The sequence below is a fragment of the Oncorhynchus clarkii genome, chromosome 9, assembly GCF_045791955.1.
Source record: "Oncorhynchus clarkii lewisi isolate Uvic-CL-2024 chromosome 9, UVic_Ocla_1.0, whole genome shotgun sequence".
In the NCBI taxonomy this organism is placed as follows: domain Eukaryota; kingdom Metazoa; phylum Chordata; class Actinopteri; order Salmoniformes; family Salmonidae; genus Oncorhynchus; species Oncorhynchus clarkii.
This window is the reverse complement of record NC_092155.1, coordinates 50,917,863-50,941,166: the sequence shown is the minus strand read 5'-3', so window position 1 is coordinate 50,941,166 and position 23,304 is coordinate 50,917,863. Positions and strand designations below refer to the sequence as shown.

The window sequence follows — 23,304 nt, the reverse complement described above, 5'->3', positions numbered from 1 at the left end:
AAGCCTCAATACACTTTACAGGGAGCAAAAGCAATCAAAGAGGAATCAAACAAATACAACTATTTAGCGTGAATGATTGAACGGTGCATCTGGTAGAGTATTAGATACCTGTTACAGTATATAGATTCTACTGTACCTAGTACTGTATCTGTTGAGTCTCCCCAACAGAGCTTTGGTGGCTTTGCCCTGTAGGTCTTTTACCTCCTGAAGGAGACAGATGTCACAGCGAGACACAACCTGTGGACAATCAACCAACAAGGTCAGAACATGAATGTCTAACAATCACTGAAAAATAACTAGATTATATAGCTTTGGACTAAAAGGTTACTACTACACGCTTCACTCTGTTGATCTACATGCGTACATTTTTGGTGCAGCGGACACCTTTTTGGTAACATGATAGCCTCGCCGGTCCCAATCACAAGGGGGCGATAGCAAAGTTGTTATTTTTGTTCTCATTTTGTGAAACAAAGGAAGAGTCGCCTTCCCTTGGTAGTAGTAGCAGCTAGCTTTAGCCTGGCTACAGTAGCCTTTTTAGCTTCTTACATTATCATGTGAAATAATCATATTTATAAAGAAAAAGAATATGCCCTGGCAAATATTTGTATAATTGCCAGTGTAACCTAAAACACTATCCGAGTGACCTGCTGCTGGTATATTCATTCCCATTTCAGATAAAAAATAAAATGGCATGTTTTAGTCATGAGAAAAAAAAGCACATGGCTAGCTAGTTGTCTACAGCACCTAATACAACCCGTGGATCAAATCCTGAATGCTGATTGGTTAAAACCGCATTCCAATTGGTATCTATTTCACAAATTATCGCCCGCTAAAGCCATGTCGTTAAAATGCTTGTTTATTCTGTTCCACCAGACTGCGCAATCCACGGTCTCATCAGCCTAGCCAGGCAATTTATGAACTCGAGCTCCACTATAAAAAGCATTTAGACATTATCTTTAAAATAATAATAATTGTCTGTCTCTCCGACACTTGCAACATTGTTTCAATATTCAAATTCGATCTAGCTGTTGCATAGTAATGAACGTGTCAGAAGACGGGAAGAAACCGACAGGCAGCTTTTCTCAGCCAGTCGAAATCACGACGATTTTTTTATGGATATACAGTGCATTCGGAAAGTATTCAGACCCCTTGACCTTTTCCACATTTTGTTACACCATATTCTAAAATGGATTACATTAATTGCTTCCCCTCAATCTACACTCAATACCTCATAATGACAAAGTGAAAAAAGGGTTAGAAATGTTTGCCAATGTATTTAAAATAAAATAAAACTGAAATACCTTAAGTATTCAGACCCTTTGCTATGAGACTCGACATTGAGCTCAAGTGCATCCTGTTTCCATTGATCATCCTTGAGATGTTTCTACAACTTGATTGGAGTCCACTTGTTTTTAAATTAAATTGATTGGACATGATTTGGAAAGGCACAGACCGATTCCACAGGTGACAGTGCATGTCAGAGCAAAAACCAGCCAAGAGGTGGAAGGAATTGTCCGTAGAGCTCCGGGACAGGATTGCGTGGAGTCACAGATCTGGGGAAGGGTACCAAAAAAATAATGTCTGCAGCATTGAAGGTCCCCAAGAACACAGTGGCCTCCATCATTCTTAAATGGAAGAAATTTGGAACCACCAAGACTCTTCCTAGAGCAGGCCGCCCAGCCAAACTGCGCAATCAGGGGAGGTGGGCCTTGGTCAGGGAGGTGACCAAGAACCCAACCTCTGTGGAGATGGAAGAACCACCATATCTGCAGCACACCACCAAATCAGGCCTTTATGGTAGAGTGGCCAGACGGAAGCCACTCCTCAGTAAAAATGCACGACAGCCCGCTTGGAGTTTGCCAAAAGGCACCTTAAGGTCTATCAGACCATGAGAAACAAGATTTTCTGGCCTGATGAAACCAAGATTGAACTCTTTGGCCTGAATGCCACACTTCACGTCTGGAGGAAACCTGAGCCCTCATTTATCAATGTTGCGTATGAACAGGAATGTTTGTAAACCATGCGTGTGATCATTTAAGCAAAGTGTGGGATTTATCCATTTGTACTTATACTTGAGAATGTGTGTAAATTTAAGCACACCTCTGACCGTGCGTACACACAACACCTTGTGGTAGAAAAGTCAAACTGCTTATGAAATGCCATCCACCAAATGGAGAAAGGGTTGACATTCTGGACCAAATCAGAAATGATGAACAAACAAGATGAATACATCAATAGTTTATTCATGTATTTATTTTATAGACACTACTAATAGTTCTCAGGGTTCTATCGAATTCATAAACATGAAACCATTTAATAATAAAGTCAATTAGAAAGAGAGTGGAATGTAAAGGTTGGAGGCAATTTAGTTAAACCAGTTAAATAATATAAAAGGCAACACTGAGGCATAGTGACTTGTCCAAAATGGCAAATCTTGCATTTCTGGAGGATCTGGCACAAGCTGCATTACGCATGGAGCGTGTTTTCAATGAGCGTGTGGATTTTTTTCTCCTGAGAGTGACTTATTAGTAGATCTTCTTTTCCAAGGCATATTTTATTGTATCTCTGCAACCAACTCTCTCCAGTATTAGAAAGGGAGACGAAATGCACCAATTGCATCCTAGTGCATGCCAAAGTCCTCTCCACCCTGGGATTTTTGGCCACAGGAACATTCAAGCGGGAGATTAAGGATCGGTCTGGCATTACACAACGAGATGAATATTGCCTGCAGTCCTTCATGGCATTATTTCATTGACCCCACAATACATACAGTTTCCATACACTGCTGTGCAACAGGCCAGAGTGAAAAGGGATTTCCATACCATAGCTAGATTTCTCAATGCGTTTTGGAGTAATTGACTGCACCCACATCGCAATAAAAGCACCATCATTGAACAAATTCAACAGAAAAGGTTTCCATTCTGTCAATGTGCAGGTCATCGGTGATTCACATTTGGCTTTGTTGAATGTAGTGGCCAAATGGCCGGATGGGACACATGACTCATTCAGTTCAGTCAGCCTTAACCTCCAGGAAGGAGCTGTTGAGGATGGATGGCTTATGTTTTATTTGTCATGATAGACCTCTACTGGGAAACAATATCTGCATGTTGTGTTAATAACTGCAGGAGACTGGGGCTACCCATTAAAAACCATGGCCGATGACTCCCCTCACACAAACCAACAAGAGGCAAGGTACAACCAAGCCCGCGCATGCACAAGAACAGTGGAGCACACCATAGGCCTGCTGAAAGGGCACTGGCTGTGCTTGTCTGGGACAGGAGGCACACTGCAATACCAGCCTAGCAAGGTTTGCCTCTGAAATTACATTCCTTCAAATGCCATTACATGAATGTAATACAATGTGCAAGTTCCTTTTTAGGTTTGCTACATTATCAAGGCTGGCAGTGTGCTCCACAACATTGCAATAAAAAAAAATGGCATTCCACTGAATGATCCACCCAGACCTGATGAGCCCATGCCTGACAGGGAGCGTTTCCCCACCACCCATAGCCCTGGCACTGAGGACAAGAGTCAATATCATACAACGCTTTTAGGTATCTGTTCTTCCAAATATTGTAATCAAATTGACAAGGAAAATGCATTTACATTTCACCAGAATTTGTCTCACGTTTGACACAATCAACAAGTTCTCTCAATGATGGATTTCTCTCTCAGGCCGTTGCATACATCCTCCAGCTGCTGTTTGTCCAAGAATTGATGTGTTGATCTCCTCGTTGTTTCAGGACTGCATCATGAGGCGCAGCTGAAGCGCTCGCCAAAGAGGACAGACACCCTTCTGTGAAGATTTCATGTTTTGTTATATTTATTGTCAAGAAAAAAATATTTAGATGTGGTCCATGTCTGAATATGGTTGCGAAAATAAATCTTGACTTACCATCAGTTGGTTTGTCTGGTATTCCTTTAGGGTCTAGGAGAGGGTCCTCAGTATCACCATCACAAATGATGCCAGACACTGAGGTCTCTCCAATTATGCTCCAAATGCACTGGTCCATAGCAGACAGTGAAGAGTCACTCTGCCCTCCTCCTGTTGCACTTATCCCCTTTGTGGATCATTCTTTTTGTTGTTGTTGCTGCATGTTATCAAATCAAACCATTTCTTTTTAATTTCATTAACTGTTTCTGCACTCAGATGAGGCAGAAGTTACCACAGCTCTAACCTGCTCCCAAGCAATATTTAAAACAAATCTTATTTGACAAGCCATTGCTGAGGGCTCCAAAAGTATGGCTTGTTTGACTTCCACTTTGGTGATCAAAAGTCCTATTTCTGCGTCTGATTACGATTCCTCCATGTTGTTAGTGACATTTCTTGCAGCTTTAAAAAGGGAAGGTTTGTGACCAGAAATGATCATTTAGGCCAGTTAGTTATGTAAATGAGACTTCAAGTGCACTAGCACAGTGTTTTAGAATGTATCGGATTCATCAAGGCAAAATACTTACAGATGTGTGTAAATCAAGTGTACGAGCAATTGATAAATACTAACTTCATTGTACTTGCAAACATTTTAAATCTTCTTACGAGTTAATTTAGAAGCTTTTCTACGTAACATTGATAAATGAGGGCCCTGGCACCATCCTGTGACGCATGGTGGTGCCATCATCATGCTGTGGGGATGTTTTTCAGCGACAGGGACTGAGAGACAAGTCCGGATTGAGGCAAAGATGAACGGAGCAAAGTACAGAGAGATCCTTGATGAAAACCTGCTTCAGAGCGCTCAAGATCTCAGACTGGGGTGAAGGTTCACCTTCCAACAGGACAAGGACACTAAGCACACTGCCAAGACAATGCAGGAGTGGCTTTGGGACAAGTCTGAATGTCCTTGAGTGGCCCAGCCAGAGCCCAGACTTGAACATCTTTGGAGACCTGAAAATAGCTGCGCAGCGATGCTCCCCATTCAACCTGACAGAGCTTGAGAGAATCTGCAGAGAAGAATGGGAGAAACTCCCCAAATACAGGTGTGCCAAGCTTGTAGGGTCCTACCCAATACGACTCGAGGCTGTAATCGCTGCCAAATGTGCTTCAAAGTAGTGAGTAAAAGGTCTGAATACTTATGTAAATATGATAGTTTAAAAAAAAATAATACATTTGCAAATATATACAAAGAAATATCAATAGAAAACAGGTAAAACGAAACGAAGTGCAGCTAATTTGCAGTCTTTCCAGCTTCCGTGTTAGCTGTGTTGTTGGCTAGCTCCTGAACAACAGTTTCCTTCAGACAGAGCGCATGTTCTATGCCAGGTGAAATCGCATCTCATTAGCTCATTGTTATAGATGTATCCAAATAAATGTCACTAGAAAACAGCTTAAACAAATGCAAATACTTTGTTGTTATTCTGGCTTCACTGTTTGACGTGACTAAGGGATAAGAACAGTACCAGCCTGAATGGCAATAGAACATTTAGAACGAATGACTGGGTCGTGTCCATAGATACAGAACAAAAACACTGAATAACTGTCACTTCTCTGGCAACAGAACCGATAGAACAAACGACCAGTTGGCTTGGGTAGCAACCCTAGATGTGTCAGGACTATCTTGTGGAAGCATGAAATATTTTGATGAATTTATTCATAATTAAATTCATGAAAATATGTACATCATTATTTGATTATGTTGGTAACCCATTGTAGAAAAGTGATAAAGTCCTCGAAGCCAGTGCTTGGAGGATATATTGGCACAGTTTGCCGGCCCAAGACGAACCATGCCAATATATCCTCCAAACACCGGCTTCGAGGGCATTATCACTTAATTATACCATTTCACAATAGTCTGTAAATCACTAGTTATTACCCCCGAAACAAAATACCTTTTGGCGTGGATTCTTGTGGTTTGGTTTACGGTTTGAACAGTTGCTGAAATTATATTTGGTTATCAAGGCAAAATAGGCTAATATGATGAATAGCCTTTAGATCAGATCAAGGAACCAAGCGACAACACTAACCCCATGCCTGCAGAAGAAATTATGCAACATGTCAACATTTTCGGGTAGTAAAACAGTATGTCTAAGTGTATTCCAAGGAGCCCCCCCTTTTGTGACGAAAAACGACTTTGCAACACGCCAAATCTTGCGTCTGCAAAGAGCTTGCAGTAAGTAAAAAAATGTAATGGCAAAAATGTACATTTCCTCCTATATAGAAATAACCAAAAGTAACTGCTTTTAATGATAAGAACATGCATCAACTTGGCATCATTGGAAAGAAAACACCTGAGAGATAAGGAAATGGTAAGACCATAGATAGAATCAAGCACACAAACCAACCATGTTATTTTTTTTGTCATCTTTACATGGACAAGCTATAAGTCAATTATTGATGAATAGTCCTGGAAACAGATGCCTTCCACAACAAGTTAAAAAATAACGTCGGGAAAAAACCCGGGATTGATAGACAACAGCTAGAACTTCAGACGTTTCAGGTGTGGTCAAGGGACATCACCAAGTGTTCCCTCAACCTCTCCAAAGTATGTAAATAAGGTAATTCCACTGCTATTACATATTGAATAAGCCTGAAAAGTTATTGGTCGCTATAAAAACACAATTTCCACAATACTAACCTCTCTCAGTGTGGAGGTGTCAGGGGACAGTCTTTTAACCTCTCCAAAGTGTCCGAATAGTATGATCATTACACAGGTGCACTGTGCTGGGGACAATAAAAGGCCACTCTATAATGTACAGTTTTGTTACAACACAATGCCACAGATGTCTCATGTTGAGGGAGTGTACAATTGGTATGCTGACAGCAAGAATGTCCATCAGATCTGTTCCCAGAGAATTGAATGTTCATTTCTCTACCATTAACTGCCTCCAATGTCATTTTAGAGAATTTGGCAGTACATCCAACCAACCTCACAACCCCAGACCACGTGTAATCACACCAGCCCAGGACCTCCACATCCGGCTTCTTCACCTGCGGGATCGTCTGAGACCAGCCACCTGGACAGCTGATGAAACTGAGGAGTATTTGTGTCTGTAATAACGCCCTTTTGTGGGGAAAAACTACTTCTGATTGGCTGGGTCTGACTCCCAACTGGGTGGGACAATGCCCTCCCAGGCCCACCCCTGGCTGCGCCACTGCCCGGTCAAGTGAAATCCATAGATAAGGACCTAATGAATTCGTTTCAAATGACTGATTTCCTTATATGAACTGTAACTCAGTAATCGTAAGCTCTCTCACACACGAAATTAATAAACAGTATGGAAATATTATTAAAGTGATCCCATGTCTATGTACTTAGGGCAGCAGCATCTAAGGTGCAGGGTTGAGGAACTGGCTAGTGACAGTGACTAAGTTCAGGGCAGGGTACTGGGTAATGATGGCTATTTAACAGTTTTATAGCCTTAACCTCTATGGGATCGATGTCCCATCAGCGAGACGGTTGAGCTAACGTAGGCTAACCTTTTTGCTGAGTTTACTAGCGAAATGCGTAGCACTCAGAATTAAAAAGGTTTTACCAGGTATTGTTCATCCTGATCAGACACGTGTTTTACATAGACAATACATTGGAGATAATATGCGACTACTAGAAATAATAGAACATGAAACATCTAAGAAGCCAGGCCTGGTATTTATAGCGGATATTGAAAAGGCCTTTGATAAAGACTGGATTTTATTTATAAATGCATGGAGCCTCTTATAAAATGGGTAAAAGTAATGTATAGCAACCAGAGGTGTAAAATGGTAAATAGCGGCTACTTCTCAGAGAGTTTTGAATCATCGAAAGAAGTCAAACAAGGGTGTCCACTATCACCATATATATTTGTTATGGCCATCGAAATGCTAGCTATTAAATTCAGTTCAAATAACAGAGTATTAAAAAATTCAAAGATTAAAAACAAGGGTGTCCATGTATGCCGATGACTCAAGTTTTATATCGAGCCCAAAAGCCTGATCCCTGCAATGTCTCATTGAAGATCTAGATAACTTTTCTGGACTAAAACCTAATTATGATAAAATGTATAATATTACGTATTGGATCTTTAAAAATATAACTAGCACATTACCCTGCAGTTTACCTATAAAACGGGCTGGCGGTGAAGTAGACATACTTGGTATTAATATCACAAAAGATATAAATGACCTCTCCACAATGAATTTCAATAGAAAACTAGTAAAATTAGACAAGATCCTGCAACCATGGAGAGGTAAAAACCTGTCATTTTATGGAAAAATTACACTGATTAACTCCTTAGTCATATCTCAGTTTACTGACTTATGGCAATACTTACTCCTGATGATTCATTTCTCAAATCATATGAGCAAAACATATGTAGCTTTATCTAGGATGCTCAACCAGACAGGCACACTTTATCTTATCTATATTGAATATGAACTGGGTGGGTTGAGATAATTAAATATAAAACCTATAAACGCTTCACTTATACAAAAGTTTTACTTGAACCCTAAATGGTTCTCATGTAGATTACTAAGAAAAGTTCATCCATTGTTTAAAAACTTCCTTTTTTTCCTGTTCAGATTTCCATGTCTCATTTTTGATTAATTGAAAATGAGACCTTTTTCAAATCATTTATTTTTTTCAAACAAGCATTACAGAGCTGGTTACAATTTAATCCCGCTGAAAATATAAATATTATGGCTGAATGTTTGAAAAGGGTATTGTTTTAAAATGAAATTGGAATTGTAGAGTCGTATTTCATGGCGTTATCAGAATTGTATGGGAAGGTATGCTCAATCCAAGATTACAACCAATTAATTACAGAATTACCCCCAAAATGGAGGAACAGGTGGCAGTGGGAGGAGGTAGGGAACTGGTGTCTACCCAATATAAAGGATCAAAACTGACAGAGGAATAAAAATAGCATAAATAGGAAAGTATGCCAATTTCATTTGAGGACCAGGAAGTTGACAGCTGTGTCATATAGATTGCAAAATAGTTGATGTACCGATTCCATGGTCCATGGTGAGTTGATGAGTTGATATATAAAACAACGCAAGATTCAAGACTTCATGCCTTTCAGCTAAAATGATTGCACAGAATACTTGCCACCAACAAAATGTTGAATATTTGGGATATACAATCACTGCAGCCTTGCAGATTTTGTTGTGAGGATACAGAATCAATAGACTATTTGTTTTGATATTGCCCTCAGGTAGCCCCTTTCTGGTCTCAGGTTCAGGAATGGCTGAAAAAGCATAACATTAATCTAAAATTGAAATAGCATTGCTGGGAGATCTGGAGAGACCTGGTCAGCCAATTACTATACTCTTAGTAAAAGTATTTATCTTCAACTCACAATCTGTGGATTCTGTTCAATAAATTCCAATGGTAGGTTAAACATCACAGCATAGTTGAAAGATATTCACTACCGTTTAAAAGTTTGGGGTCACTTAGAAATGTCCTTGTTTTTTAAAGAAAAGAAAAAGATTGTCCATTAAAATAACATCAAATTGATCCGAAATTCAGTGTAGACTTTGTTATTGTCATAAATTACCTTTGTAGCTGGAAACAGCTAATCCTAGTTGATCATTTTAAAAGGCTAATTGATCATTAGAAAACCCTTTGCAATTATGTTAGCACAGCAGAAAACTGTTGTTCTGATTAAATAAGCAATAAAACTGGCCTTCTTTAGACTAGTTGAGTATATGGAGCATCAGCATTTGTGGGTTTGATTACAGGCTCAAAATGGCCAGAAACAAAGAGAAATTGCCAAGAAACTGAAGATCTCATACAACGCTGTGTACTACTCCCTTCACAGAACAGAGCAAACAGTCTCTAACCGTGTGGGAGGCGTGGGAGTGGGAGGCCCCGGTGCACAACTGAGCAAGATTACATTAGTGTCTAGTTTGAGAAACAGACACCTCACAAGTCCTCAACTGGCAGCTTCATTATATAGTACCCGCAAAAACATGGATGCTGGCCTTCTAAGCAGAGTTCCTCTGTCCAGTGTCTGTGTTCTTTTTCCCATCTTAATCTTTTCTTTTTATTGGCCAGTCTGAGATATGGCTTTTTCTTTGCAACTCTGCCGAGAAGGCCAGCATCCCGGAGTTGCCTCTTCACTTTTGACGTTGAGACTGGTGTTTTGCGGGTACTATTTAATGAAGCTGCCAATTGACGCTGTAGGATATCTGTCGACGTGCCCTTGAGCAGGGCTTTAACCCTGGTTGCTTCTGTGGGTTGCTCTGGATGGGAGTCTGTTAAATGACTAAAGGTAATGTAAATGTTGAGCAGCTTCACTGCAAGTACATTGTATGTTTTAATATTCAATAAATGTTTTGTTTTAAACAATGGCCGTGAGAATTTGGTGGCCTCTCCAAAGTTACACAGAATATATCCAATGTATACCAGTAAACTAGTGTGAAATAAATACAACATGTAACTACTTTGGAATGATACACAGGACACCACTATACTGTAAATACAAAACAAAAAGAAGCAGACCACAACTATATAAAAAGTACTAAATGCATCACAGGAGGTTGGTGGCACCTTAATTGGGGAAAACAGGTAATGACTGGAGCAGACAGTGGAATGGTATCAAATACATCAAACACATGGTTTCCAGGTGTTTGATGCCATTCCAGACATTATTATGAGCCATTATCCCCTCTGCAGCCTCCACTGAAATACATACTATATATAGAACGCTATGCAAAATAATTTACATACAGAACTAAAACTGAATCCAATCCTTACAGTAAATATAATTGCCAGAATCGTCAAGGTCGCTCCCAGCCTCTCTGTTTGACTCACTAAGAATTTCCTCCAAAGTCCCTTTCTCGGTATACCTGGCTTTTGTAAATGTTTTACTCCCCTATTGGGTAGTTTGCTTGCTTTTTACATTCCTGATAAGCCATTGTTATGCCAAAGCGATGAAAGAATCCGTTCAAAATATTATGATGCGTTCTGGAGTGCATCCTTTCAAAATGACGGTAGTAATGGGCCGCATTACTCAAAATAGCTATGAAGCTTACCTTATTGGCTACACAACTGTCCATATTTGACTTTATCCTCTCCCCAGTCTAACCACACCTTTTGTTTACCGGAGAACATTGGTAACTTAATAATGGGCTACTTTTGTTCGTAAGAACCTAGCTCAAACACAGGCCAAATCGAAGCTTATGTTGTAAGATGTTTGTTGTTTTGTGAAAACGAAGTATAAAATGAACTTCTTGGCTCTCTGGGATGTGACTCGATAATGGTAGGTCACAGGCCGAAAAATAACATCCGTATCATCTTTGGAATCTTCGCTTTCACCACATATCAACGTTGTTCAAGTGTATATAGGGTGTGACCTGACACCTTATGGCCGTATGCCCATATATGGTACTAGCCGGACCAAAGATTGTATGGTACGTATGGAAAGCCAAGATCCCCAGCTTTCAGGAGACAGGATAGGGGCTACCGTTCTCATTTTAGACGACATTGAATACGAAGGTCCCCTATTTAGGACACCCTACATTTAAGTGGTTATTAAGATGAATTTAAGACTGATTTACACAACAGTATGACACTATAGTTAAAGATGCTGTCCAGGATCTTAAGCACTTAGCTAGAAATTCGTAAAATATTGTATGAATTGGAATTCGTAACGTATACAAATTGCAAATAAAAAAAATTGCAGTACATAACAGATCATACTAAATTGTGCAACATTTTCGGGGGACCCGTTTTGGCGTGTGAGCACTAGTTTTCAAAGCTACTGGCTGAAATTATACAAAATCTTAGTTTCTCTTTTGAGCCACTCTTCACTAAAAGCAACAGTTTTCTTCTTGTAAGCCTGTATTATTCTGAAAAGACAAGAGTCACCTTGGTCAGAGTGTGCATCACTCTGTAGTTGGCTGATTTGATGGCATCGAAGTTCTGGATGTTGAAGGCACATATCTTGAAGCCTGAACATGGTCCATAAATACCAATGAGAAGGAGGAGGAGAGGAGTGGGGCAACTCATGACTGAGCTGCTTGCTGTTAATAGAAAAGACGTGAAATTACTGGGCATCGACATATTCATTTTTTTTACTATACATTGTGAGTCATTAAAATGGTAATCACTCAGATCACGGTTCATCACCAACCTTTCTGTTTTAAAAAACAGATTCCTAATGTAATACCTGCTAAGTAACAGTTGCGGCACCCTGTGAAGAGATGAATGAGTCCAGGATTTCATTCAGCAAAGCGACACAGTTGTGTATAAACAGCTCTGCAATATAAACCCTAAACTAGTTTTTCCCGAATGTCGGGTTAGTCATTTGGAGAGGTGTCCTGCATTATCAATGTGTTTGTCAACTCCAGGGCAGTGAGTGAATGTCAATCTGAATGAGTTGTTCAAAAGGTACATCTTTCACAATCCTCACATTAAGCTTCACTCAAGCAATGCATTATTTTAAATAGGCAAGTCAGTTAAGAACAAATTCTTATTTACAATGACGGCCTACCCCGGACAAACCCTAACAACGCTTGGCCAATTGTGCGCCACCGCTTGGGACTCCCAATCACGGCTGGTTGTGATACAGCCTGGAATCGAACCAGGGTCTGTAGTGACGCCTCCAGCACTGTATTAACTAGTCTTTGTTAGAGAAGCAAACAGTTCATTGCTGTGCTCCACCATTGACGGTGATTGCATAATAGTGATACAATCAGTTTGAATTTGACCTGTTGGATAGAGAAACTGTGTCCTTGCGTGTTCAGTCACATTTGACAGTGCTGTTGAACAATAGAGAGGGAGCACACCAATCCAACCAGCTGTCCTGCTTCCTTAGTAAGCCCTAGCCCAGCCCTGATGCAGTATACTGGTGGTAGAATTCCACTCCAGGCTGTTTCTGCATTTGGGAAGTCATTGCTAAAGTTTAAAACAGAAGCTTGGATTCAACTAACTAGAGTCCCACTATGATCTTTGTGTTCCAAGGTTAGGGGAAACCTCTAGAAATTAAGAACATTCCAGACGGAAGTGTTTACCAAATCAAACACACCCAACATGGCCCTGATTCAATTTAGATATAAATCTGATTAATTCAATAATTGTTTCTTTAAACAATCCCACCAGAGGAAAATTGACTAACCACAGCATACAGCTGAGACTCAAAAACCTGCAGACTCAAAAAGAGCAATCATCTCCATGATAGTGTTTGTACAATACACAAAGGCATGAAATCAGACATACTTTTAGAAGCTTCTGGTGAGAAAGGTGAAGATGAAATATTTTAACAGAAACAGAGAGAATCATTAGCCTACCTTCTTTGATGAGAATTTGATCAATTCCAGGCACACCAAGGTGTTATATTAGGCTAATCTTTACACACCTTACCCAAACTCCCCAATGGCTGTCACTAGGTGAAAATTGGGTAATCTGTTTTCACCCACAGAGATAGATAGAGGACTCATCTTTGTATCTGTGCCATTGTAGAGTCTGTGACAACATGGACAGCGCCATTGAAGCAATCTCCATTTTGAAGTAGTCAATTTTCTTCTTAAAAACATGACTCCAACAGGGTCACCAGGAGGGATCAGTAAATTAAGTTGGAAATGGTGGAAGCCCTCAATGGCACTGCCCATGTTTTTACCCTTTTGGCCACCAGAGGCCTCTATCACTCTCTATGGGTTTCACCACACCTTCAACACATCTTCCTGTCAGATATGTCCCACCTCTTTTTGTTTGCATAAAGCTGGAATCTACTTGTAGGAGTAAATTGTATTTTTTTTAAAGGTCTCTCAGGGGCAACAGAGAGGTGAGAGTTAACAAACTCCACAGGTCTGAATCAGTCATGACCACTTTTCAAATATGTTTAATCATGGTCACAGTTCCGGTTTATTTAAATAAAGGAGAAGGGCTAATCCGATCGCTCTGACCTCACAACGGCAGTAAAGCACCCAAACTCACTGGCTAAAGTTGGCTAGCTTGCTGGCTACGTCCAGACATATGGAAAAACACCAAAGTGAATTTACGAACGCACCCCAGTCATAATTACGGGGGCGTTCCTGATGCAGGAATGCCCACATGCAGGAACGCCCCGAATCCCGGAACGCAATCACACACTATTTGGACAGACTGTCCTAAATAAATTTGGGGCAGACTCAGAAGTGGCATAATGCTGATGAAATAACTAAGGGAGCTTTACGGATCCATTATAACAGTGAGTGAGATTTGCGACTTTAGCTATAAATTGAAGCTTGCCCGCGAGGTTTCGCCAAATAAATTAAAGTACGTTGTTATCCGTAGATAGCTAGCTGATCAAGCTAATTTGACTAGCTAGCTACTGTAGTTAGCGCGTTAAGTTACCCTATTGTGTATTCGTAACTAGCTTTTCTGCTGATCCTAGTTAGTTTTCTTGTTTTGTATCTAGTTCAAGTCGCTGAATGCTTTTACACGCTGGAACGCTTGTTTATCCATACTGCATGCATGTCTGTTTAAAAGGCAAAGACAATGTTCAAAGAAGAGCTAACGTTAACTAACTATAACGTTTGCTATTTTCTTTATCTAGACCCCGCCCCCTACTCAGTTGTCTTGCTAGAACATTTGCATTATTGATGTGCTGCAATGTTTCCATCTACACATTTTAGTTGGTGTAACAGTAGTACACATTGCCATACGAAATAATGATTGTGATGATTGACTATTTATTATAAGCTGAGTTGATGTACACCTACATAGTGTACAACCTACAATAACTCTATCTGACATCAAATGAACTTACTGAAATGATTTCCTAGTGGTCTGCTGGGATGGCTTCTAAGCTCATGGACAGACTGCGACGGACACTGTTCAAAGAAGGAGAAGTAGTCTCTAAGGAGCCAATTGATGTAACAGAGGAAAGTTTCCCAGAGAGTTCTGAGTTAGAGGACGATACAGAGTGTCTCTCAGAGCGGCTTGGGGGAACACTCTGCTTCGATGGGGAGAGCGCCCTGGAATCCGAAGACCCAGGTGAGGCCTCAGGACCAGACAGTGACTCAGACTACCTTGGAGAGTCCATAGAGGATGGATTCAGCAGCACAGGTATTGTAGACATTATAATTCACAACAATGATCTCCCATATAGCAGGCAGATAGCTGGTGGGATACACTTATCCAGCATTGTGAGCTGTATGTCTTTGCATAAACATTAATGTACTATACTATTAGTCAACTGAAACTATCTGACCAGAATAAGAATAGCATTCATTCCACTGTATTCTGCTTATTTGAAACCGCAAGTTTCACTTCAGGTTTTTCAGTCTGTGCAAACGTGAGCTTTCTCAGTTTTAGATGAGTGGGTTGAGGGCCATCTTAGCTGAGCTGACGTGTATCTGCCTTTGTTCCTCAGACACCAGCCCAGTGGGCCCGTCTCCTGGAGGCTCATCCCTGCTCACACGTCAGCTGCAGGATAGCTGGAGGAGCTTAAGATTCCGCAGTGTTCCTCAGAAGCTGGTGTTTGAAGTGACTGATGCCAGTGTGGTGCAAGAGAGCTCCTCCAAGTATGTGGTACGTGTGAAACGGCAGAGATGAATGTCTATTGCCTGGCTTAGCCTGTGTGTCATCTTGTTGACAGTGTACCACCTCCTCCTCAGCTCTACACCATCCATTTGATCCAGTCTGGGATGTTTGACGAAATCCCCGCCGCCATCACCCGGCGATACACGGACTTTAAGCGCCTGCACAGCTGCCTTCGCCGCCGTCACAGGGACAACATGGAGCGTGTTGGTTTCCCCCGCAAGAAGCTGCGTAAAAACTTTGTGGCTGAGACCATCGCCAAGCGGAGCCGGGCGTTTGAGCAGTACCTGACCCACATGCACTCGCTGGCTGAGCTGCGGCGCTCGCCCACCTTCCTGGAGTTCTTCTACCTGGGTGACCTGCAGGCTGGCCAGATGCTGATGCGTGTGGGCCGTTACCAGGAGGCCTTGGGCCCTCTGCTCAATGGCCTGAGGCTCCAGGAGAAGCTAGGCTGTGAGGAGCAGAGAAAGCAGCAGCCCCATCACCAGCAGGGCACCCACTGGCTCTTCACCCTGTTGGCCCTGGTGACCTGCTTCCAGGAGCTGGAGCAGCTGGGGGAGGCCCAGGAGCACTGTGACCGAGCCCTGAGGGACCTGGCCCCCTCACCGGAGGCCCTGCAGCAGCACCACTTTCACCCACTGCTCATTCCTCTTCTCCAGACCAACGTCAGACTGTCATGGAAGATCTCTAAGGATAAGCGGCAGTGGGAAGTGCTGCTTCAGGAGATCCAGGACTCTGGGGCTGATACAGGGAACCAACCCAGCCTGAAGGAGTACCTGATAAAGGAGGCCCTGGTGGAGAGCGAGGGAGACACTAAGGCCAAGCTCAAACGGGAAAAGGCCACTTAACCCAAAGATAATGGTGCTCATAGTTATGAGGAAAGCATTTCATGTAACCTGGTAATGAGGGATTTGGTCTCTAGTCTCCTGACATGCATTTCCCACAGCACTCAGTCTGAACTGTTAGACATTCTAATGAATACACTCAACCTACCAAGTCATGCACAAATAGCAGAAAACAATGGCATGTTATTGTCTATAAAGTTCAAATTATTTGCTTGATTGTTTTACCTTGTAAATTGTAGACAAGTCATTTGTAATCACATATTTATGATACAGCTGCTTGGAAATAACTTTGTATTAAATGTGTATTTTTCCAGAAGTTACCAGCAAATAGGCCACTATTTCAAAACCTTTTCAATTATGCCATTCACATTCTTATTGAGATGTAAGTGGATTAATAACTTTAGGATGACAAAAGGAAAGAACATGAATTTAAGGACAAACTTTGCGCAAGTTAAAGTAATCATTTTCTTGTTTACACATTAAAGAGTTAAGGGAAAACCAATGTCTGACAGCTATTGACAACACTTCTACTTGTTAAATCAATACTTTTCAGCAAGGAATTGTAATCATTCTCAATAACCCAGATTTGTTTATATTGCTATAGTATTATGCAGCCTCTGTACCAGATTTTGATTTGAGTCACTTTAATGTCAATAGACTTACATAAGGGAAAATTCAGGTTTGTTTCCTTTCATATGCCATAGGGAGGAGCCTAATAAGAATCTGAATGCACCACTGGAAGTGTGTTTTAGACAAGAGGTATGACTTAACTATGTATTTTTGCCATACTGCAGGCAGGTCCTGTATCACTAATGACGTTATTTCAAAGCAGACCTACAATCCTGTGAGAGCAGGGAGGTAAACCTTTTGTTGCACTCTGAAATAGGCTAGTCTACATGCTTGAGTGACTTTCAAACTAACCTAAGAATTATTTTCTCAATAGCCTAGATGCAACAATGTTACATCTTTCTCTGAAAGTGCCTGCCTTGCACTCTAGCCTTAACATTTCACTGTTTCTTTGTATACTAAAATGATTGGAATATGTATTTTGTTTAATAAATCTATCCCCCCCAAAAAGTTCTTAATTTTTTATTTGGAAGATTTGACATGTTATAAAGAAGTTAAAACACAAACGGTTAAAATCAAATATTTTTACTGAGGCCTGTCCGAGAACAATTTCTCAGTGCAATGGAGACACTTCTGTGACAAGTGTTCCAAACCAAATCACATGCATGCTTCAGACACTCAAACATTGTGGTACTCATGTGCCTACTGTATTAATCAGTGTATATAAATACATTCATATAAAGCATGGACATGTTGCTTCCTGCTTTGCAGGAATCAATTTCCCATAATTTCCTCATCTGAGGTACGTCTGTCAACAGTGCAAATGCCATTAATAGATAGCTGTGAGGACAAACGACCAAAAACATGGGGAGGATCTCAATTCCATACCTCGTCTCCTCCTCAACCCATTGTCAGAGGGGAGGGACCTCTGGCTTTCTCATCCAAAGGGTTTTGAGAAGGAGATGACGCAAGGTATGCAATTGAGATATTCCTCTATTGCTTCAGACTACTGGAAGTACTGAAGGGGCCCTTGAAGAAAAACATTGATTTACAAAGAACCCAACAGCAGTAACTCAGTCACAACTAAGAACATCACTATGTTTAACACATGATTGATGATTCCATCACTGAAAGTGTTGGATGGATGTATAGGCCCGGCGGACTCTTCCAGTCTATGGCGGTAAGACGGGACATCAGGGTTTGTTGAACATCTGGTGGTTTCCTCCAGCAGCACTGGGGGTTACACTAGCTGCACCAGCTCCTCCTGACTGGACATCCACGAAGCCCATCCTCTGCCTCCTCTTCCTCTGCTCCGTCATCTACACAGAAAACAGTGCAACAACACACTGTCAGCCAGGCCAGGGTCATCCTGCTCGAAACACTAGCCTATATCATGAGGACATCAGTTCACCTAATTGTACACCAGACTTGTTTTTTCTCCCAAATAGATCATCATTATACAGGTCATGTGACTTGCCCTGGATAAGATATCCTGTGAATACATGTATTGTCTTGTGTGCTGTGTTATCTGGGCAACCAGCTCTGTTTCGCCTTCACCTGTTCTTTGAGCTCTGTTAACTGTCCTGTGAGTTGGCTGACCACGTTCATAGTGGACGTCAGTCTGTCCTGCAGGTTCCTCATTTCATTCTGCTCCCCGTCTCCATCCGTCACCACCAGGGACATGGCCTGCATGCGGGGGAACCAGTCCAGGTTCTTACTCTGAGGAGACATGTAGAGTCAGTGGCAGTGCTTCTCCTAGCATTAGATGACCCCAGAGACAAAGGTATCTAATGCTACTTACAACAACGAGACGTTGTAAAATGGTTTCAGTGAGAAATAGCGTAGAGATGGGTGTGTCCCCAATGAAACTAGAATCAAAGCAGGTTACTTTACCTTTATCATGAGGGCCACATAACTCTCTGGACCTGTGTAGTCAGTCTTGTTCTTCTCACGAACAAGCACGATGAAATACAGGTAGTTCCAGATGTTGTGCTCCAACTTTATGTGTTCCTCAAAAGACACAGTTTTATTGTCAAACTTGTCCCTCTCCAGACCTGCAGGGAGAGAGCTTCAGGTTGAATGTCCAGAATGCAGAAAATGAGCCAATATAACAATCAAATGTCAATTTCTTACCACAGATGAAGCAGGTGGTCTTGAGGACCTCCTCTTTCTTCTGTTTCTCACTACGCAAGTCAGCGAAGGTGTCGATGATGACACCAAAGATCAAGTTGAGTACGATGATGATGACAATGAAGTAGAAGAGGAGATCGTAGATGACGCGGGCTGGGAACAGTGGCTCCTGCAGGGTATGCAATGACGTTAATGACACGTTTTCAAATGTTCGGTCATAATACAATGTACAGTAAATATGTTGGTTTGTGGAAAATTTGTGCTCTTTGACATGATGTGAAACTGATTGTGTATGAGATGGATAGTAAGTATAGCAAGAGTGTGTGTTGCATCTTCGTTGTTACGTTTTTAGAGGGCTTGCGTAGCACGTCTCCCACCCCTCCACCGTTCCTCAGCCCGTGGTTCAGCACGGTGACAATGCACATGAGCAGAGTGTCACAGGCCCGCTCCGAATTGTTCTCCTCTGCAAAAACGTGAATTATTTATCTACGTACCCCTCACACCAGACTCCAAGTACATGATATTTGACAATTCCTCATCTGACACCCATCTAAACTAAATATTTTTCTTCTTTAACCTTTATTTCCTATCCAAACCTGTCACATGATGAGGGTGACTTAAGAATCAAAGCAGCAATAGATGATTTAATAAGTAGAGATTAACCATCAGGTTCAACAGGGAGTCCTGCCTCGGCAGTGCAGCTGACTCCATCTCCACTGCAGGAGTTCAGGAAGTCCTGTGATGCCTCCTCATTGCCATGTCCTCCTGTAGAAGAGAACCCAATCACCACCCTATACCATACAGTACAACCCTATACCATACAGTACAACCCTATACCATACAGCGCAACCCTATACCATACAGCGCAACCCTATACCATACAGCGCAACCCTATACCATACAGCGCAACCCTATACCATACAGCGCAACCCTATACCATACAGCGCAACCCTATACCATACAGCGCAACCCTATACCATACAGCGCAACCCTATACCATACAGCGCAACCCTATACCATACAGCGCAACCCTATACCATACAGCGCAACCCTATACCATACAGCGCAACCCTATACCATACAGCGCAACCCTATACCATACAGCGCAACCCTATACCATACAGCGCAACCCTATACCATACAGCGCAACCCTATACCATACAGCGCAACCCTATACCATACAGCACAACCCTATACCATACAGCACAACCCTATACCATACAGCACAACCCTATACCATACAGTACAACCCTATACCATACAGCACAACCCTATACCATACAGTACAACCCTATACCATACAGCACAACCCTATACCATACAGCACAACCCTATACCATACAGTACAACCCTATACCATACAGCACAACCCTATACCATACAGTACAACCCTATACCATACAGCACAACCCTATACCATACAGTACAACCCTATACCATACAGTACAACCCTATACCATACAGTACAACCCTATACCATACAGCACCACCCTATACCATACAGTACAACCCTATACCATACAGCGCAACCCTATACCATACAGCGCAACCCTATACCATACACCAGGGCTCTCCCTGTTCCAGGAGAGCTAATGTCCTGTAGGTTAATAATTAGCTGGTTCATAAGCTGAATCAGGTTAGTTACACCTAGGGTTGGGGTGAAAACCTACAGGAGGGTATCTCTCCAGGAACAGGGTTCGAGAGCCCTGCCTTACAGGTTTGATTGACCATGTCTTATTGCACCTTCCATACGCTGACTACTAGTAGAGGCTATTTGAGTCTCTGATGGTCCAGTACCTGAGTCGATCTGAGGCAGAGGGTCCACCTCCATGATGAAGTCGTTCTTGAGGCAGAGGAAGCCCACAATGGAGAACAGGTAGACCAGGATAAGGGCTAGCAGGGCAGTGAGCAGGATGGAGCGCCCATTCCGGGTCACACTCTTTATCACGTTGAACAGGGTCTCCTCCCGGTAGATCAGATCAAACAGCTGCACACAGAACAAAGGTACCATGCTTTTAGAGTAGACATACAGTAGGGAAATCCTGCCAGGGTTATCTACTGTATGTAAGGGTCTGTACGTGTATTTACATGTGTGTGCATGCCAAGGAATTTATTGCCAGGTGATTGGTCCTTAATGCCAGTAATATTATTAACATACAGTATATACACAGCTCAAAAAAATAAAGGGAACACTAAAATAACACATCCTAGATCTGAATGAAGGAAATATTCTTATTAAATACTTTTTTCTTTACATAGTTGAATATGCTGACAATAAAATCACAAAAATGATCAATGGAAATCAAATTTATCAACCCATGGAGGTCTGGATTTGGAGTCACACTCAAAATTAAAGTGGAAAACCAAACTACAGGCTGATCAAACTTTGATGTAATGTCCTTAAAACAAGTAAAAATTAGTCTCTGTAGTGTGTGTGGCCTCCACGTGCCTGTATGACCTCCCTACAATGCCTGGGCATGCTCCTGATGAGGTGGCGGATGGTCTCCTGAGGGATCTCCTCCCAGACCTGGACTAAAGCATCCGCCAACTCCTGGACAGTCTGTGGTGCAACGTGGGTGGCGTTGGTGGATGGAGCGAGACATGATGTCCCAGATGTGCTCAATTGGATTCAGGTCTGGGGAACGGGCGGGCCAGTCCATAGCATCAATGCCTTCCTCTTGCAGGAACTGCTGACACACTCCAGCCACATGAGGTCTAGCATTGTCTTGCATTAGGAGGAACCCAGGACCAAACGCACCAGCATATGGTCTCACAAGGAGTCTGAGGATCTCATCTCGGTACCTAATGGCAGTCAGGCTACCTCTGGCGAGCACATGGAGGGCTGTGCGGCCCACCATGACTGACCCACCGCCAAACCGGTCATGCTGGAGGATGTTGCAGGCAGCAGAATATTCTCCACGGCATCTCCAGACTCTGTCACGTGCTCAGTGTGAACCTGCTTTCATCTGTGAAGAACACAGGGCGCCAGTGGCGAATTTGCCAATCTTGGTGTTCTCTGGCAAATGCCAAACGTCCTGCACGGTGTTGGGCTGTAAGCACAACCCCCACCTGTGGACGTCGGGCCCTCATACCACCCTCATGGAGTCTGTTTCTGACCGTTTGAGCAGACACATGCACATTTGTGGCCTGCTGGAGGTCATTTTGCAGGGCTCTGGCAGTGCTCCTCCTGCTCCTCATTGCACAACAACGGAGGTAGCGGTCCTGCTGCTGGGTTGTTGGCCTCCTCCACGTCTCCTGATGTACTGGCCTGTCTCCTGGTAGCGCCTCCATGCTCTGGACACTACGCTGACAGACACAGCAAACCTTCTTGCCACAGCTCGTATTGATGTGCCATCCTGGATGAGCTGCACTACCTGAGCCACTTGTGTGGGTTGTAGACTCCGTCTCATGCTACCACTAGAGTGAAAGCACCGCCAGCATTCAAAAGTTACCAAAACATCAGCCAGGAAGCATAGGAACTGAGAAGTGGTCTGTGATCACCACCTGTAGAACCACTCCTTTATTGGGGGTGTCTTGCTAATTGCCTATAATTTCCACCAGCATGTGAAATTTATCGTCAATCAGTGTTGCTTCCTAAGTGGACAGTTTGATTTCACAGAAGTGTGATTGACTTGGAGTAACATTGTGTTGTTTAAGTGTTCCCTTTATTTTTTTGAGCAGTGTATTTGTGAGTCATGAGTGTTACTCACCAGGAAGCTGTAGAAGAGCTCGTGGACACAGAGGCCCAGGGTGCTGGTCAGAACGTAGGCTAGGTGATACAGGAACTCCACGTCCATCACCATCGCACGGTAGCCCATGATAAATGTCCCGTTGTTGCCCACAAAGCTCACCACAAACACTATCTTATTTATCAGCTGTGGAGTGGAACAGATGAACAGTCATGGGATCACCATGCTTTCAAAGATGATATTCAGGGTTGGGTATGTTGGCTTTCTAAACGTAATCCGTTACATTTACCTGTCCAATATGGTAAATCAGTAACGTAACATTTGCATGACCCAAAATCAGTAACGTAATCTGATTATATTCCGTTACTTTTAGATTGCTTTCCCCTTAAGATGCATTAGAAAAAAGACAAAAATGTATGTTACCAATTAAACATCTATTGCAGGATAAATCAATGTTAAAGTTTACATAGCTGGCCATATGTGTTACATTTTACTTTGTTGGCTTGGTTATGTAGGCTTCTTCTAACCCATCGCTTTCTACTACTACATAATAATACGATTAAATTACATCAATATATATCATTTATAAGTCTAAAAATTTATGTAGCAACTACAGATTACCCCTATAAGTCTATCAAA

At 42.2% G+C, this 23,304-nt stretch overlaps 3 protein-coding genes across 3 annotated transcripts in view; 1 reads left to right on the top strand and 2 right to left on the bottom strand.

The window, feature by feature from the left end:
• Positions 1-13,288, bottom strand: part of LOC139416500 (deoxyribonuclease gamma-like) — a 15,756-nt gene extending 2,468 nt beyond the window's left edge. The window contains exons 1-3 of the mRNA XM_071165173.1: positions 13,202-13,288; positions 11,781-11,935; positions 137-237 (exon numbers count right to left, since the gene is read on the bottom strand). Of these exons, the coding sequence (XP_071021274.1) occupies positions 137-237; positions 11,781-11,921 (242 nt within the window). The 5' untranslated portion in view covers positions 11,922-11,935; positions 13,202-13,288. The remainder of the gene's footprint in view (positions 1-136; positions 238-11,780; positions 11,936-13,201) is intronic.
• A 686-nt stretch (positions 13,289-13,974) lies between these two features.
• On the top strand, positions 13,975-17,356 carry LOC139416499 (sorting nexin-21-like). Its single transcript, XM_071165172.1, has 4 exons — positions 13,975-14,100; positions 14,678-14,960; positions 15,268-15,425; positions 15,512-17,356. The coding sequence occupies exons 2-4, from the start codon at positions 14,690-14,692 to the stop codon at positions 16,280-16,282; spliced, it is 1,200 nt and encodes a 399-aa protein (XP_071021273.1). The 5' UTR covers positions 13,975-14,100; positions 14,678-14,689; the 3' UTR covers positions 16,283-17,356.
• LOC139416498 (inositol 1,4,5-trisphosphate-gated calcium channel ITPR3-like) overlaps positions 17,355-23,304 on the bottom strand; it is a 47,842-nt gene continuing 41,892 nt past the window's right edge. The window contains exons 51-58 of the mRNA XM_071165171.1: positions 22,687-22,851; positions 20,774-20,963; positions 19,640-19,741; positions 19,321-19,439; positions 18,980-19,145; positions 18,740-18,900; positions 18,404-18,565; positions 17,355-18,165 (exon numbers count right to left, since the gene is read on the bottom strand). Of these exons, the coding sequence (XP_071021272.1) occupies positions 18,040-18,165; positions 18,404-18,565; positions 18,740-18,900; positions 18,980-19,145; positions 19,321-19,439; positions 19,640-19,741; positions 20,774-20,963; positions 22,687-22,851 (1,191 nt within the window). The 3' untranslated portion in view covers positions 17,355-18,039. The remainder of the gene's footprint in view (positions 18,166-18,403; positions 18,566-18,739; positions 18,901-18,979; positions 19,146-19,320; positions 19,440-19,639; positions 19,742-20,773; positions 20,964-22,686; positions 22,852-23,304) is intronic.

Coding starts and splice junctions, on each gene's coding strand:
- LOC139416499 (XM_071165172.1), top strand. CDS start 14,690: ATGGCTTCTAAGCTCATGGACAGACTGCGACGGACACTGTTCAAAGAA. Junction 14,961..15,267: donor GGATGGATTCAGCAGCACAG/GTATTGTAGACA, acceptor TTTGTTCCTCAG/ACACCAGCCCAGTGGGCCCG. Junction 15,426..15,511: donor AGAGCTCCTCCAAGTATGTG/GTACGTGTGAAA, acceptor CCTCCTCCTCAG/CTCTACACCATCCATTTGAT.